Genomic DNA, 17803 nt, shown 5'->3' on the forward strand with positions numbered 1-17803 from the left:
GGGATGGGCGGGGCCTGTGTGAGAGGATGTAGCGGGAGGCTGTTCTCCGTAGAGTGTGTCAGCACCAGTGACTTGGTGGCAAAAATGAGTAGGAATTGACTTGGGCGGGGGGAGGGAAAGAGTGGTCTCAATGACCCAAACAGGAGCTGTTGGGAAAGAGTGAGAATTCAGACTGAGGAGGCAGCCGGGGTTGGGGAGTGGGCGGGTGGGGCCTTCTCTCTAGACAGGTGATAGGCACTGACATCCCCTAGGCACCAGGCAGAGCAAAGGCCAGGGAGAGCAGAGCTGAGGAGGATGTACCTGGGCAGAATTCAGGGCCAGGGGTGAAGGTATGGGGTGGGGCAGGCTGCTGCGTACCCGGGCAGACTGTAGCGGTGGGGATGGGACAAAAAGAGAGCTGTAGTGGTGGGAAAGCAAGCACCAGGGCTCGCTGGGCAAGGCTTGTGTGGCGGGCATTGTGCTGTACATGTGGCCATAGTGTGGTGGGCATTGTGCTGCACATGTGGCCATAGTGTGGTGGGCATTGTGCTGCACATGTGGCCATAGTGTGGCGGGCATTGTGCTGTACATGTGGCCATAGTGTGGTGGGCATTGTGCTGCACATGTGGCCATAGTGTGGCGGGCATTGTGCTGTACGTGTGGCCATAGTGTGGCGGGCATTGTGCTGTACGTGTGGCCATAGTGTGGCGGGCATTGTGCTGTACGTGTGGCCATAGTGTGGCGGGCATTGTGCTGTACGTGTGGCCATAGTGTGGCGGGCATTGTGCTGTACGTGTGGCCATAGTGTGGTGGGCATTGTGCTGTACGTGTGGCCATAGTGTGGCGGGCATTGTGCTGTACGTGTGGCCATAGTGTGGCGGGCATTGTGCTGTACGTGTGGCCATAGTGTGGCGGGCATTGTGCTGTACGTGTGGCCATAGTGTGGCGGGCATTGTGCTGTACGTGTGGCCATAGTGTGGCGGGCATTGTGCTGTACGTGTGGCCATAGTGTGGCGGGCATTGTGCTGTACGTGTGGCCATAGTGTGGTGGGCATTGTGCTGTACGTGTGGCCATAGTGTGTTGGGCATTGTGCTGTACGTGTGGCCATAGTGTGGTGGGCATTGTGCTGTACGTGTGGCCATAGTGTGTTGGGCATTGTGCTGTACATGTGGCCATAGTGTGGTGGGCATTGTGCTGTACATGTGGCCATAGTGTGGCGGGCATTGTGCTGTACGTGTGGCCATAGTGTGTTGGGCATTGTGCTGTACTGTGGCCATAGTGTGGTGGGCATTGTGCTGTACGTGTGGCCATAGTGTGGTGGGCATTGTGCTGTACATGTGGCCATAGTGTGGTGGGCATTGTGCTGCACATGTGGTCATAGTGTGGTGGGCATTGTGCTGCACATGTGGTCATAGTGTGGTGGGCATTGTGCTGTACATGTGGCCATAGTATTTTATGTTTCCCACACAGCTCTGCTGTGACATGAATGGCCTTGTTATCCCTGTTTTACAGATGAGAAAAACCAAGCTAATATCCTGCTGCTTAAACAAAGCCACAACCTTAGGAGCTGTGAGCGGTGCAGTCAGAACTGGCCGTGGTAGAGCTGTAACCGCTTTACCGCTGGGCTGGAGGAGACATTTCTGTGAACACCCTCAATAGATCTACCCAGAGACTAGATAGTGTTGAGGGGAAGATAGAAACTGATGCAGAAATGCCTCAATCCTGGGGGCCTGGGAAATTCTGGTGTCTCTGACAATGCCAAGGAAATGGGATCCTTCCCGTGGTATGAGCAGCGCATTCCCAAGTGGCTTGTATTTCCCTAAGAGGTTGTGCATTTCTGTGGAGCAGCTGCCTCCCCGGAGCTGGCCATGCCATGCCATGTGCTGGCCGCTCTCCTCTGCTGACAGCCTAGGGCTCTTCTTGGTGACTTGATGCTTATTACTCACCCGTGGGACACAAAGACTAAGGCTGCCAAGACCAGCAGCCCAAACAAGCCCCCTCGTTATCGTTCAAGCTGGAAAACGACCTTGAGTGCTTTTCAAAGCTGTCAAAGTGCACAGCGGCTGTGAATGGATTTGTCACTCACACAGCTTCGCTTCCTGAGACCCAGCCTCTGCAAGTGGCCCACCACAAACAAGGCTGCAAACTTGATTACTATCCATGGAGAAATTGGCCTTGTGAACTGCTTTCACTTATAAGAGCACGGTCACATAAAAATGCATTGTACTTTTTTTTTAAATTGCACAGCATTTTCCCTTTGGGAAAGTGTAATCATGAGAAAGAAATAAAAATAAAGAAGTGTTACCAATTAATCCCCACACTGAAGTGAGGAATGTTCCCCCAAGCTCAGGAATCGTAATGTGATCAAGGCTCGCATCTTTCTGACCACTCAAACCTTTTTTATTTTTTATTTTTTGGATGTAGTCTTGCAGCTTTAAGGTATGGGGCATTGTGGGAGGGACATGACCCAACGGTTCTGTGTAGAATCAGAGAACGCCTTCTAATGAGCCATCTCACCTGAAAGAAGACAGAACCATTTCCTCACTGTTGCTTTATTTCCTTGAATCCTTTGAAAGGACTTTGGGTCTCTGCTTTGTGGCTGTCCCCACACCCTGTACTGGAGACACAAGGATGAACAGAACATATGTCCCACTCTCCAGGAGCTGTGCTGCATGGGAGTCAGGCAGAAAGACTGACAGGTGTCTCAGGAGAGGAGCGGCGGGGCTGGAATAGAAGAGAAATTACCCCTACTCAAAGGAGCCAGGTGTGCGGCTATGGTGGCTCATACCTGAATTTGCAGCATTCAGGTGGCTGAGACAGGAGGATTGCCATGAGTTCCAGGCCAGCCTGAGCAATATAGTGGGTGATGGGGGGTCGGGGGGAGCATAGTGGCACATAAACTGTTACTAGATACTCAGAAGGCTGACGTAGAAGGTCACCTGAGCCCAGGCATTCCAGCCCAGCTTAGATAATATAGTGACATGTCCTGTCCTGCGCAAGTTCTCTCTCTCTCTCTCTCTCTCTCTCTCTCTCTCTCTCTCTCTCTCTCTCTCTCTCTCTCTCTCTCCCCCTACCTCCTCCTCTCCTTTATTCCCCACTCTCTCCACCATACCCCCCAAAATTAGGCCATGCTCCTCTGCAGCTCTCTCCTGCCAGAGAGTTGATAAGCAACACTTGCGAGTAAGACTCCAGTCTCAAAGAAAAGAAAGGAAAGGGAAGACTCCATAGCAGAAGAGGGTGTTGACTCAGAGAGGCAGAGGCAGGTGGATCTCTGTGAGTTTGAGGCCAGCCTGGTCTACAAAGTGAGTCCAGAACAACCAGGGCTACACAGAGAAACTCTGTCTTGAAAAACAAAAAACTAAAAAAAAAAAAAATCAACCAAACAAAATGGATTTAAAAAGACTGGAGGAAAATAGCCAAGGGTTCCCGAGCTTTCTAGTTTAGGTAAATGGCAAGGCAAGGCTTCTGGCTACCGTAGAAGAAATATAAGACAGAGAAGGCTTTAAGGATGGAGCGTTGGGAGCCTGTGGCTGGGTGTCCACGCAGCTTCCTTGCAGCGAGGCTCAGCAGTGAGTATAAAGTGGGGCTGTGTTTACTCTATGCCTCTAAGCAGCAGAGTGAACAGAACTTTTACCGTTGGAATCGTGTCACGCTCACCTGAGCTTCCAAACACCGAGGGAGCTCACAAAGATGGATGAATCAGCACGGGCTCCTGGCACACCCACGGCTGCTTTACTGTGGTTTCCCCAAACAACTAATATACAGAGAGAACGCATGTGTCTGGCATTTTTCTAGACACTTTGCATATATTAAATCCGATCTGTATTCTCACAACAGTCCTCCCGCATAGGCACTGCTATTATTTCCAGCCCCAAACACAAAGCGGTTCATCGTATTGTCCACAGAGGCACCAATTTGCTGCTAAGTGGCAGTCCCTGGCCGACTATGTCTATTTTTGTGTTTAAGATTTTAAGTACTACGAGGATGCTGCCGATGAATACAGGGACCAGGAGGGTACGCTGCTGCCTCTCTGGAAGTTTCAAAATGACAAAGCCAAGCGCCTGGCCGTCACCGCCCTCTGCTGGTGAGTACAGATACTGCAGCAAATCTGGGGCCTCCAGAGCACCCACTGCGTGCACTTTGCATCTTGAGTGTGACACCAGACACAGTAAGGTAAATAGAGGCCCTGGATTCTTATTGGACTGCAGGATCATCTAATGTAACGAACAGCAAGAATCTAAGCCAGACAGTGGCCGGGTGCCTGCAGTGTGGTTGGTCACCAGTGCCCATGGGAGGGCCAGGTCTTCTTCCTGTGCCAATGAGTTCACATTTCCTTTGCAGGAATCCAAAGTACAAGGATCTTTTTGCAGTGGGACATGGCTCCTGTAAGTGATCTACTTATTTATTTACTTGCTTGTGTGAACGTGGGGCACTAGGTTCCTAGTCTGTTCAGAGCTTTTTACCAGCTGCAGAAAGACAAAGATGACCAGGATGTAGTGGCTGGACCTCTGAGGGAGCTTACATTCACGCAGTGCTTCTCCACAGTCACGCAGTGCTTCTCCAGTCATGCAGTGCTTCTCCACAGTCACGCAGTGCTTCTCCACAGTCACGCAGTGCTTCTCCACAGTCACGCAGTGCTTCTCCACATCCCAATGCTCCAGTCCTTTAATACAGGGCCTCCTGTGTCGTGTGCTGACCCTAACCATAAAACTGCTTTTGTTCCTACTACATAACTGTAATTTTGCTAGTTATAAATTGTAATGTAAATATCGTGTCTACCAGTGGTCTTAGGTGAGCCCTGTGAAAGGATCATTTGACCCTCAAAGGGGTCACAACCCACAGGTTAAGAACCACTGGTCCAACGGGAAGACCCACTTTCATATGGGCAATAAATGCTGGTCAAAAGAATGACACAGCTGACTGTGCCAACTGGCCCTCAAAGACCAGAGGGGGGAGAGCTTTGTAACACGGGGACCAGTACAGGCCAAGTCTGCAGGCCGGAGGATACAGCAGTCGTCCCTCAAAGGACACAGTAAGGAAGTCGCTGAAGGGATTCTAGACTGGCAGAGACAGGTCCAGTACAGGAAGGGATTGCAGGCCTGAGACTGGAGGCCGGGAGTCCTGGTGCAGGTGAGCCTAGGAGAACTGGACCGACCTTCGCAACTCTAGAGACTGGCATGGCGGCCCTCTCCCTGCCGCCTCACCTGGCCTTTCTGACCAGGCCTGAGGCAAGGTAGGCATGAGGCAAGTCAAGCACTTGAAGTTTCTTCTTCTGTCCCTGAGGCACCAGAGACCACTGTTATCTGTGCTCCTGGCCCTGCCAGGAAGTGCCAGGAGGCAGCACATGCTGGTAACTGTGTCCAGGCAATTTGCCTTCCTTCATATTACTTGGGCCAAGCAGGAGCACCCACTACTGAGCTGAACAGTCCCTGTTCCTACACGGCAAGCCAGGCACAGTTCCCTAATGCTAACAGCCTGTTCTCTGGTGGGGAGGACCCACTTCTGTGAACAGAAAAACCTTTCCATTCTCCAAGCTGCTGCTGGCTGGCAGGCATACAAGTTCCTGGTCACTGCCCCTCAGATCGCCCAGCCGCACTTTACGAGCAGGGTAGGGAGCCAGGAGAGGGGGCTGGGGAGGACTCGGTGTTTGTCATTCCTCTCAGGGAAGCTGCCTTTGAGGATGCCCTAAATGCCTGCTTTGTGTCCCTACTCCTGAGGGCTGGCTCCTGCCAAGTGGGAAGCGCCCTCCCCCTCTGGCAGGGAACTAGCACATTCCTCCCCCTCTGCCGCAGCTACTGGGCCTGGAACAGAGCCTGAGGGTTGGGTAGGCCCTCCCAGGAGTGGGTGTGGACCCCCCCCCACCATGTGAGGCCCAGGCTCTCAGCTTGAGACTGAGGTAAAAGTAGGGGAGCCTTTGCAGAAGCCTCTCCATAAATCCCTGCCCATCTTCTAACTACCTTCTAGCAAGGTCATGTGGAGGCCGGCAGGAAAGGTAATACCTTCCAGGAGGGAACGGTCTCAGGTTGCCAGGCTCACTGGCCTCCACTAGGCGAGCACTCACCTAGGAAATGTGGTACCCACAGGCAGCTGGAGACCTCCCTCTGAGGATTATCACCTCTCAGTGCCTTTGTCTCCTCATTAGTGACCTGGCAAGACTGACAGCCAGTCAGGCCTCCATCTCAGAGCCATCAGGAAGGCCGCCTGAGAGGAGAGTGTCCGGAGAGCTGCATGCTTTCTCCTTCTCTCTCCTCACTGCCCTGCAGACCCCTGAGCACAGCCCCCTGGGGAGATGAGGAATCTCTTTAGAAGCCAGTGGCAGAGGCAGTGTGGCTGGCTGCTGTCACTGGCACAAGAGCTACTGGCCAGCTTTCAGATGACCATCTCTTACAGTACCAGCCTCGGCCTGGGCAGGGCCAGCTTTCAGTGTTGGCTCCTGATGTCACCTGGGGCATCCTATGTGGAAGGAAAAGTGCAAGCTGAGGCAGCACCCCGGTTATGGACAGGGTCACTGTGAAGAGCAGCTGGTCTCACCAGCTTCCATCACAGTCTTTGAAAGTTTCCAAATACCAAACTCCCAGGGGGGGAAAAATGGCTGAAGACAAACACTGAATGAGAATTCAGGTTTATTGCTGAGTTTGCTCCTGATAGGAGAAGGCCAGGCCTCTTTTTTTTGTTGTTGTTTGTTGTTTGTTTTGTTTTGTTTTTGTTTTTTGAGACAGGGTTTCTCTGTGTAACCTTGGCTGCCCTGGACTTGCTTTGTAGACCAGGCTGGCCTCAAACTCACAGTGATCCACCTGCCACTGCCTCTGGAGTGCTGGGATTAAAGGCGAGCGTCACCACACCTGGCTTCAGGCCAGATCTCTTTCTCTTTTTTTAAAATACGTATTTATTTATTATGTATACAGGGTTTTGTACCAGAAGAGGGCACCAGATCTCATTATAGATGGTCGTGAGCCACCATGTGGTTACTGGGAATTGAACTCAGGACCTCTGGAAGAACAGTCAGTGCTCTTAAACCTCTGAGCCATCTTTCCAGCTCCCAGGCCAGATCTCTTAAGTGTTCTCCCCCACCCCTGAAATTCCTAGGTGTTTATTCTGGAACTCAGCCACAGAAAAATTAGGTAGTGTCTTAGTCACGGTCACTATTGCTGTGGGAACCAGGACCAAAGCAACTTGGGAAGAAAAGATTTATTTGGGTTCTATTTCCCCATCACTTCCACATCAAAGGAAGTCAGGACAGGAATTCAAGCAGGACAGGAACTTAGAGGCAGGAGCTGATGCAGAGGTCATGGAGGATGCTGCTGCCTAGCTCGCTCCCCATGGCTTGCCTCAGCCTGCTCTCTATAGAACCCAGGTCCATCTGCCCAAGGGAGGCACCGCCCACAGAGGGCTGGGCTCTCCTCCACCAATCACTATTTAGGGAAATGCCCTTCAGGCTTGTCTACAGCCTGATCTTATGAAGACTTGTTTAAATCGAGGCTCCCTCCTCTCCGGTGGCTTTAGCCTGTGTCAAGTTGACATAAAACTGTGCAGCACAGGGAAGATGGCACACGTGCTCCAGGGCCTGCCACATCCTTAGGACACAGCTTTCTGGGTTAGTCAGAGCAAGAAGAGAAAAGGAAGCTAGCTAGCAGTGGCGCACACCTTTAATCCTAGAGACTGGGAGGCAGAGGCAGGCAGATCTCTGTGAATTCAAGCTCAGCCTCGTCTACAGAGTGAGTTCCAGGACAGCCATGGCTACACAGAGAAACCCTGTATGTAAAAGCCAAAAAGGAGAAAGAGGAGGAGAAGGGGGAGGAGGAGGGGGAGGAGGGGGAGGAGGGAGAGGAGGAGGGGAAGGAGAGAGAAAGGAACTATAAGCAAGAAGCCAGCCTCTGCCTCCCACTCCAGCTTCTGGTACCAGCCTGCTAAGATGCTTAAAGCACAGAGACAGGGTGCCCCACACATAGGTCAGGCTCCATGTTCCCAGCCCAGGGGAGAAACAGGCTGTCAGCAGGTGGAAGAGGCCGAGGGATATTGGCAGACAAAGGGAGTCAATTGAGGAAGAACAGAACAGCTGGGATGTGACTGTGCCAGCCTGTGATACGGAAAGGGTCCGTTCCAGCCCATTAGCCAGCTCATGGCAGGGGAATGGAGACTCCTCACGGTCTTTCAAGGATGGCAGAGCAGATTCTAGAAAGTCTGTGTCCTCCCAAGGCTGTCCCATAGGAGGTGGGGCAGGAAGGGCAAAGGAGGCGCTTTCCTGCAGCCCAGCCTTTCCCTGAAGCAGCACCTCAAAAGAGGCCAACAGCAGCCCTAAATCCTGAGCACAAAGCTCACTCCAGCTCTGTCCCTTGAACTTGCCCAGGCCAGAGATACACTCGTAAGAATTTAAATCTTTCCCGGTCATTTATTTGTCAGCTTCACTAATTAAGCAGTGTTAATTTCATTTACCCAAAATGGAAATTCATCCACCTCATTTCTCCCTGTTCATCCTCCACACACAAAATCCATCACTCCTTAGCTGCAGGCTGCGTAAAATTTACAGGACTAATTATGTTGTCAGGTCTCTTTGTAAACACAGTCCATAAAGGCCACTGTGCTTGCCGGGCTGCAGCGCAAGGGCATTCTGTTGTTAGTTTAATTACTGGTTAGTTATTTAGGCTCTCAAATGTTTGCCTCATTTTCCCTAAATCAAATTAAGTGTCCCACTTGATGTATTCTGTCTCCAAGGCCTTGCTCTTATTTCCCACACTATTTAAATACAACTCCCAATCTGACAAGGGTGCCCGGGAAAACCCTACTGAGAGTCTGTGCCCAGCTTGGCTCTGGTGCCTCTGGCCACGCCTGGGGTTTGGAACTCTCCGGGAAGCCAGCGTTGGGCTGGTCCCCTGCCTATGGACATTGTGGAAATCCCAACACAAGGGGGCATTTCTCTTCCTGGAGTCGGAGTTGGCCAAGTCCCGGGGTAGGACAGGGAGAAGGAAGAGCTGCGGATCACTGCACCCCTCCCATGACTTCCAGAACTGCTTCTGTGACGCCCCAGGAGAAAAAGGGTCATTGCTCTGCCTCCTAAAATTAGAGTTTGGGCCGCCCTTCCCCGAGTGCCTCTCATATTTGGTCCCTGTTGCTGCAGCAGCAAGCGACTACAAACGCAATGGCTTAAGCAACAGAGTTCTGAGTTCTGGAGGGCAGAATCTCCAGATGGATTACACTGAGTTAAAATCAGGTGTCAGCAGGGCTGCGTTCTCTCGCGAGGCCCCCCCAGGGAACACCTGTTTCTCTTTCTGTTTCCAGCCTCTAGTGGCCGCCTGCATTCCGTGGCTTGTGGCCCTCTTCCAGCCCACAACCGCAACCGCATCATCCTGACACCGGCTTCTGCCGTCATGTCTGCTTCTCCTGACTCGCTTGCCTCCTTCCTTCCCTTATAAGAACTCTTACGATTACATCAGATCCACCCGGGTGATCCAAGATAATCCCCCATCTCAAGGTCTTTAACTTAATCACATCTGTAAAGTCCCCTTTGCCATACAAAGTGACATATTTATAGGCTCTAGGGATTAGGATGTGGACATTGGGGGGGGGCACTATCCTGCCTACTCCACGCCCCCTCCAAGTGCCTCTTGCATGACTTAATAAGGGAGTCATCAAACAGCTGCTGCCTTGGAACCAGTCCTAGGCTGGCCTCGTTTCGGATGCCACAGTATGAGAAGCAGCCTGCCAGCTAAGGCTGGCACAGTACTCTTGTCTCTTTAGTTGGCATCTACGTCCTGCTGACCGCTGACCTGGCTCTAGCCTTGTGCCCCAACATGCCCTCCACCTGCCTGGCTCTCTGTCAGTCCTGAGTAGTCTTGCTGCAGCCAGAATGTTCTACAGTGCCCATACTTTATCATCTAGAACTGCCCAGACAAGGGCCCATGGTTGTGGCTCTGAGGCCCCTAGGATAGATTCAGTTAGGAAGACGCTGATCTTTCTTGCTCATTGACTATGACTCTGCCAGAGCTCCAGTAGCAGAGGCTGAGGGCGGTCAGAGCTTTGGTCTATGGTAGAATTAAATCATGTACATGAAGCATGTAATCCCAGCTCCTCAGGAGGCTGAAGTGGGATTGCAAGTTCACGACCTGCCTGGGCTGTAGAATAAATAAGTTCAAGGCCAACCAGGGCAATTTAGTGAGACCCTTGCTTCAAAAGAAAAAACAATCAGAAGGCCAGGCTCAGTGATATAGTACTTGCCCAGATGCAGCCCCCAGGAAGAGTCTCCCCCATCTCTCTCTGTCTCCCTCTGTCCCCTCCTCTGTCAAGAGGAGCTGATTCTCCTCCCCAGACCTTGGGCATCACTGAGAGTCAAGAAGGCTGTGGTGACTGTGTGGTACATAGAGTCAAGTTAGCAGGAAACAAACTCAGCTGCCAGAGAGAGGGGAGATGTGCTACATAGATGACTTTAACTTTCCTTCGTTCTTTATACTGATGGTGGGGAACAGCACTTCCTCAGAAGATGGAGCCCTAGTACCGAATGTTCTGGAAGGATTCCCAGAGACTATCGAGACCAGTAGACTTTCTCACTCCTGGACCTCTTCCACCTCTGCTTCTCTGTTATACCCAGCCACATGTACTTCCTGAAATCCTATACTCTGGAGGACTCTGGAATTTCTTCACTGGCCCCCAACTAGAGTCTTATTATACAAAGGTAAAGCTAGGGGGCTTCCAGGGACCAACATCCAGTTGGTAACGGTGCCACTATGTGATCCTAATGTCATACTGGGACGACTGGTGACCTGGTTAGTGGTGTACTGGGAATGTTGGGTGGCTGAGCAATGACATCATCAGGCTTCTGGTGCCCTGGCTGGTGATCTTATACTAGGATTTTTAGACAGTTAGGCAGTATGACACTAAGGGATGATGTCACATGAGGACCATTGGTGGCTGGAGTAATAATGTTGTCATTTAAGCATTTCTAGAAGATAAGATGATGATGTCACGTGGAGTTGTTGGGAGTTGGGACTGGGATGTCACACTGGGTGTCCTTGCAAGTAACAGAGACCACTAAAGCCAGTGGATGAAGGGCAACCGAGTCCAAGCATGCGTGTGACTGTCACACTAATGTAACTGGTTGTCCTCTGTGTGCCTTATTCATGACACCTGCTTCTCTCTGCACACACATTCTCTTATCGCGCGTGATCCCTGGAATCCAGACTAGAAGGAGAAAAATGACTCCTACCGATTGTCTGCAGATTCGCAGAGAAAGATAGTTTCAGCTACCAAAGGACACGAGGTATCCATCCCTCTGAGACTCGGTTTCTCCCTCCACAGTTAGGAGGTCGTAATTCGGGCTTCTAGTACAAGTGGCTCAGCAAGCAGGTCAGAATTGTCTTCTGCTGCTCCGAGTGACTCAGCCGCCTGGGGCTCCTACCCGCCCCCTTCCTGGCCTCCCTGGGTTGCTTGTTTAGTAGCTCATCACTGCTGCCCATCAAGGGGCCAGGCCCACAGCATAGCACTCAGGCTCTCGCTCTCCCTCTTGCCTCTCCATCTCTTACCCTGACAGTCTTTCATAGTGTAAAGGACACAGTGGAACCAGAAGGCCCGGTGGCTCATCTCTGCCTGGTGGCTAGCTAGAGCACCCAGCGATGTGTAGAGCACCCAACGATGTATAGAGCCCCCAGCGATGTGTAGAGGGACCAGCGATGTATAGAAGGCCCAGCGATGTATAGAGGGACCAAGGATGTATAGAGGGACCAGCGATGTATAGAAGGCCCAGCGATGTGTAGAGCACCCAGCGATGTATAGAGGGCCCAGCCATGTATAGAGGGCCCAGCAATGTACAGAGGACCCAGTGATGTATAGAGCCCCCAGCGATGTGTAGAGGGACCAGCGATGTATAGAGGGACCAGCAATGTATAGAGCACCCAGCGATATATAGAGGGCCCAGCGATGTACAGGGGACCCAGTGATGTATAGAGCGTCCAGCGATGTGTAGAGGGACCAGCGATGTATAGAGGGACCAGCAATGTATAGAGGGCCCAGCGATGTATAGAGGACCCAGTGATGTATAGAGCGCCCAGCGATGTGTAGAGGGACCAGCGATGTATAGATGTATAGAGTGCCCAGCGATGTATAGAGGACCCAGTGATGTATAGAGTGCCTAGTCATGTATAGAGGACCCAGCTATGTATAGAGGGCCCAGCCATGTATAGAGGGCCCAGCCATGTATAGAGGGCCCAGCCATGTATAGAGCGCCCAGTCATGTATAGAGCGCCCAGTCATGTATAGAGCGCCCAGTCATGTACTGTCTCTGGCCTTGCGGGGTGAACCAGGAGTGAAAGGGTGGGAGATGGGGGAGAGGCAGGTGAGTGCTTGGAGAACAGGAGGAGCTGGGGGACCAAGTCTAGTCCTTCCAGAGTGGCAATGGCCATGGCAAGCTCTGTGTCCCTTCCCTTGGAGAATTAGCCTGTGGGACCCCGTGAGACCCTCCTAGGAGTCAGGAATGGAGGGTCGGCCAGGCCCTCCCATCTACCTCAGGGCACACTGTGGCTTTGGCTTCAGGGCGTGGGGGGGTATCCACCAGAGAAAACTGTTAGGACACAGATTTAAGCCAATAGGAAGTCTTTATTATGTGGTTAGGATCCCAACGCAGCCCTGTGCCTTCTCAGGGCGAGCCGTTAAGCACAAAAACCATGTTCTGGCTTGATACATTTCAGTCGGTGAGAACAGAAGCAGAAGCACAGAAGACAAAAAGCGAGGCTAGTGCATTTAGAGACCTTCCCAGAACTGTGCACTTTGATGGATTAGGCCTTTGTTTCCATTTTGGCTGCTGGTGTTGAGTTTTACAGCCTGAATGGTACTTCCGTCATGGAGTCAGGTGTGCTAAGGCCTGGGGCTCTGTTACAAGGGGACCTTTTGAGGCTCCCGAGCTCGGTTCCTCTAGGATAGAAACACTTTTCTTACTAAACCACAGTGTAGCTGGGCAGTAGTGGTATACAGCTTTAATCTCAGCACTTGGGAGGCAGAGGCAGAGGCAGAGGCAGAGGCAGAGGCAGAGGCAGAGGCAGAGGCAGAGGCAGAGGCAGAGGCAGGTGGATCTCTGAGTTTCAGGACAGCCTGGTCTACAGAATGAGTTCCAGGACAGCCAGGATGCACAGAGAAACCCTGTCTTGAAAAATCAGCACCCGCCTCCTCTGTGCTGGACCCTGGAAACCTCCACCATCCATGCAACCCCTCTTTGGACGCAGGAAAGGAATCCAGAGCGGCCTCCTGAGCACAGCCATAGAACTGTGAGGGTTAGTCACAGCACAGAAAGGTGAGCTTTTCCTTAGGCATGGTCTTCGCAGACTCTCTGGGGTCTGCCACAACAGGGATGCACATAGTGATGGCTGAGGTCATGACAGGAGTCCAGGGACCACATGGGTCACCTGAGAAATAAGATGTAGAAATGACTCACCAACGCCACTCAAGTTGCCCTTGCCTCCTCCCTTCCCCACACCACTGCCCACCTCAGAACTGGCTGCTCTGCTGCACATGGCCAGGCTCTGCAGCCACCAGGCTGAAGGAGGAAACCCTAGAACAGGGAAAGTGGACAGGCCAAAGGCTGCTGGGACAGGATGCTGGGCAAGATGGAGGGCCATACTAGTCTGTCTGTCTTTCCACTCTGGCTCCTCTTAGCTTGGGAGGCTGGGAGGTCTGGACTGGACGTGAGGGCTGGGTCTATGTGCTGCTCAACGGCTGCATATCAGGATAGTCACTATGAGTGCAGGAGATGACACGGGACGGAGTGCTCCATTGTTATCACCGCGGCCTGGGTTTGGGCTGGGTGGGCCTGTGGAAGCCTGACCTATTTGGCTAGCGACTTCCAGGTACTGGAGGTCTGCTTAGAACCTGGGCGTGGCTTCTCTTGAGCTAACATTAGGGTAACATTATGAGGAGATGCTAAGTGGTGACTGCGTGGCTGACAGACAGCAGCATGCCTTTGTGCTTTGTCCTGCTTGCTGTGCTGAAGGCTGAAGCCTGGGCTTTGTGTACTCCTCTTCCTCTTCCTCCTCCTCCTCCTCCCCTGCCTTCTAGTCGGCTTTCTCCTACCCTGCCCTTCCTCCCTCCTTTGTCCTCCTCTTCCTTCTCTTCTCTTCCTCTTCTCCCATCCTCTTTTCTCCTAAATTGGCTTCCTCTTTCTCCTTCTTCACTCTTGTTTCTCCTTTCTTCTTTCTTCTTTTTGAATTTCTGAGACAAGGCCTAAACTAAATTTCGCAGCCTGACCTTGAACCTGCAGCTCCCCTGCCTGCAGCTGGGATTTACAGCTACAGCACCAGGCCTGATTAGACACTAGCTCACCAGTTCAAGCTTAGTTTCTGACCTTGGCTGAGGATTTGTGAGGAGCTTGGGTATCTAGGTATGTGCTGCTGTACAGCAACCTGCCTCTACCCTGGGTATCCAAATGCCTGCCGAGGGTACTACGCCTCCCCAGATCCACTCACATTCTTAAAATAGCAACTGTCTGAGCTTGCACCCCCAGAGAAAACAGAGAGTGACTGTGGCTAGTCACCTTTACCAGGCTTTGGGAGGGCCAAATTCACGCTTCCATTTCATGGTCAGAGGATAAAAGGCCAAAGAGGCGTCCCGTGCTTTCTCACAGGCACAGCCAGGTGGGGCCCACTCATCTGCTGGGGCACAGGCAAGGGGGCTCCCCTGGCAGAGCAGAGAGCCCTCCAACTGCAGCCTGCTGTCTTCCCTGGGTAGATGACTTCATGAAGCAGAGCCGGGGCATGCTGCTGCTCTACAGCATGAAGAACCCCAGCTATCCTGAGTACATCTTCAGCAGCGAGAGTGGCATCATGTGTCTGGACATGCACGTGGACCACCCCTACCTGGTGGTCGTGGGCTACTACGACGGCAACGTGGCCATTTACAACCTCAAGAAGCCGCATTCACAGCCCTGCTTCCGCAGCACCTCCAAGTCTGGCAAGCACACGGACCCCGTCTGGCAGGTCAGCCTGGGGCATGTGGGCTCCGGAGCCATGAAGGGAGGGGCCGTGGGGAGGAGGAAGTCATACATGAGGGGCTGGGGAGGGCAGATGCCCACCAAGAGGCCCAGGAGCTGGATCTGAGAAGAACAAAGGAGACTTAGGAGTCAAGCGTTTATTTAGAAGATGGAGCCTGCTGCCCATAAGCTCCATCAGGAAGACGGTAGCTGTCTGCCAAGGCTGAATTAACTGGCGCCAACGGTTAATTCAGCGGCCATGGCTGGATGCGTCCGGGACCTCTGGTTTAGATCCTTACTTGTAAATTTCCTGGGCCCTACAGGGACCCTCGTCTGTCACCTGAGAAGGATTTGGGGATGTTCCCAGATAGCAACCGCACCTCTGCGTGTGACTGGAGTCTGGTGGGCAGTCTGCTCTTGCGCCTCTTTGCTGCACCCATATTCTCTTGACAGGGTTAGCAAGGAAGGCAAGGCCCCAGCTACTCCCCACTGCGACCCAAAGGTGCCCCACCCCCTTATGTGTACCACTCTCATGGGCGGGTCTGTGGGGGTCACCACAACATGAGGAGCTGCATTAAGTGGTTGCGGCATTAGGAAGATTGATCTGGATTTTATTTTACTTTATTTTTTGAGACAGGGTCTCTCTCAGGGCTGGCTGTCCTGGAAGATCTGAAGAAAGGACAGACGCCTAGTTGTTAGTGCACTTAGCTTGGGCATTTCAGATCAATGGTTTCAAATGAAAGGTTAGTACAAAAAAAGATGAGCCAGGCGTGGTGGCGCACACCTTTAATCTCAGCACTCGGGAGGCAGAAGCAGGTGGATCGCTGTGAATCCGAGGCCAGCCTGGTCTACAAAGCAAGTCCAGGACAGCCAAAGCTACACAGAGAAATCCTGTCTCGAAAAACAAAACAAACAACAACAAAAAGATGAAAGTAGAGCTGTTGTGGTAAAACTAGGGCCTTGCTTACCTAAGTGTCCCCTGTTGTCATTTCTGCTGCCTCCTGTGGCACCGTCCCAGGGTTCCTAAGACATCCTAGGAATGTAATCTGAAAGTCACAGCCCAATCATCAGAGAATTTGAATCGAGGTATAAGTTACACTCTGGCTATAGCATGAGAATTTTCAAGGCTGAGAAAGGGCAGAGGCAACAGAGATGGACATGTGGTGTGGACATAGGATGGATGGACATGTGGACATGGGATGGGTGGACATGTGGACATGGGATGGAGGGACATGTGGACATGTGGACATGTGGACATGGGATGGTGGACATGTGGACATGGGATGGGTGGACATGTGGACATGGGATGGATGGACATGTGGACATAGGATGGATGGACATGTGGACATGGGATGGGTGGATGTGGACATGGGATGGATGGATATGCGGTGTGGACATGGGATGCGTGGACATTTGGACATAGAATGGGTGGACATGTGGCCATGGGAAGCCGTGGGAAGCCGTGGGAGTCTGTGGAGCCAGGGCTTTAAGAAGGCTCATGTCCTGCATAGCACAGGCCCCTTTCCCAGGCAGCTTGCATGGTGCCTGAGCACTGATCAAATCTATAGTTGCGAAGCCTTAACCAGCCACGCTCCGTGCCAGAACAGCACAAGAAAGGGAACAGCAAGAAAGTGTGTGCATAGACTGGTCCAGGACTGTGTCAAGCAGATAAGGCAGAAGAGGAGGAGTTAGTGCGGTGCTCCTCACTGATCCTCTGCACCCTGCTAGTAAACCTTACCTCTCACCTTTACTCTCTAGGATCATGCTCACTCGCATACATACACCACACACACACACACACACACACACACACACACACACACTGGGCATGAGGCTGCTAAGTGGGGTGTGAAATACAATTTCCATGAGTGCTGGCGTCTGCTCATTAAACACTTCCCTTTGCAGCTCCCCTGCGCCTCTTACAGCCTGGCCTTTGACACCTTTGTCCCCTCCGCCCCCCCTTTAAAGGGACCATGTTTGCACAGAAGGGGAAGCTGTCTCCAGGCTCATCCGCGTTGTGTCTTACAGCCTCAGCAGCATTCTGGCCTCCCAGGGAAAGCACAAAAGAACCCGCTACCCAGACAGGCCCAGGCAGGACTCAGCCTGGCCTCCTGCAGCGGCTCCAATCTGATTCACCAGGCCTAGAGGCTGGAGAGAGACAACCCCTTCTCCCTCCCTCGCCCCCCCCCCACCCCCCTCCTCAACAGCCATGGTGACAGCTGCGGTTACAGGCAACAGCAGTTACAGGCAACAGGCCTAGGTTGCTGGCCTCCCTCTCTGGACCTCAGCTTGTGACAGAGGGAGGGGACTGGACAGGGGTCCCAGCATGGGGGGTCTGGAGGGAGTCAGAGGATGGAAAGCTCTGGGCACTCGGCCCCACCCCAGCTTTCAGGGACTTGGCTTGGCCAAGCCTACACATCTGGCAACAGAAACTTGAGCCTCAAGCGTGTCATCTTCATAAGACAACAGCTCTGTCTCCAAAACACTTTCCCATATGTTTGCTCCCAGCCCTGAGAAGACGGGTGGGGCAGGATAATTAACCCGGATTTGCAGATGGAGAAATGCAGCTCAAATCTGGGATTTGGGAGCAGGAGCTAGTGTCGGTTTGAAGGTGGGAGCAAAGGAGGCTTTTAAGAAAAAGGCCGAGCCTAGAAGAGGGCTTGACTCCTTCCTGTTGCCCATCTCCCATCAGGCAGGGAGCAGGCCCCACAGCTGCACGCAGTCCACCTCACTGGGATGATGCTTATGAGGGTGTTAGCTAGCAAGAGTTTGTTTTTGAGGCAAGGTCTTGCTGCTTAGCCGGGTCTTGAACTTACGACCCTCCTTTCTCAGTCTTCTGAATGCTATGAGTCATTTCTCACAGATGCCATCAAGCTGAA

General features: G+C 52.4%; 1 protein-coding gene across 1 annotated transcript in view; it reads left to right on the forward strand.

Moving 5' to 3' along the window:
* Nucleotides 1-17803, forward strand: part of DNAI1 (dynein axonemal intermediate chain 1) — a 71855-nt gene that overhangs the window by 44679 nt on the left and 9373 nt on the right. The window contains exons 11-13 of the mRNA XM_084775648.1: nucleotides 3947-4064; nucleotides 4322-4365; nucleotides 14684-14931. Coding sequence (XP_084631774.1) covers nucleotides 3947-4064; nucleotides 4322-4365; nucleotides 14684-14931 — 410 coding nt within the window. The remainder of the gene's footprint in view (nucleotides 1-3946; nucleotides 4065-4321; nucleotides 4366-14683; nucleotides 14932-17803) is intronic.

The sequence above is a fragment of the Acomys minous genome (assembly GCF_964271855.1).
Source record: "Acomys minous genome assembly, chromosome: 1".
Taxonomy (NCBI): domain Eukaryota; kingdom Metazoa; phylum Chordata; class Mammalia; order Rodentia; family Muridae; genus Acomys; species Acomys minous.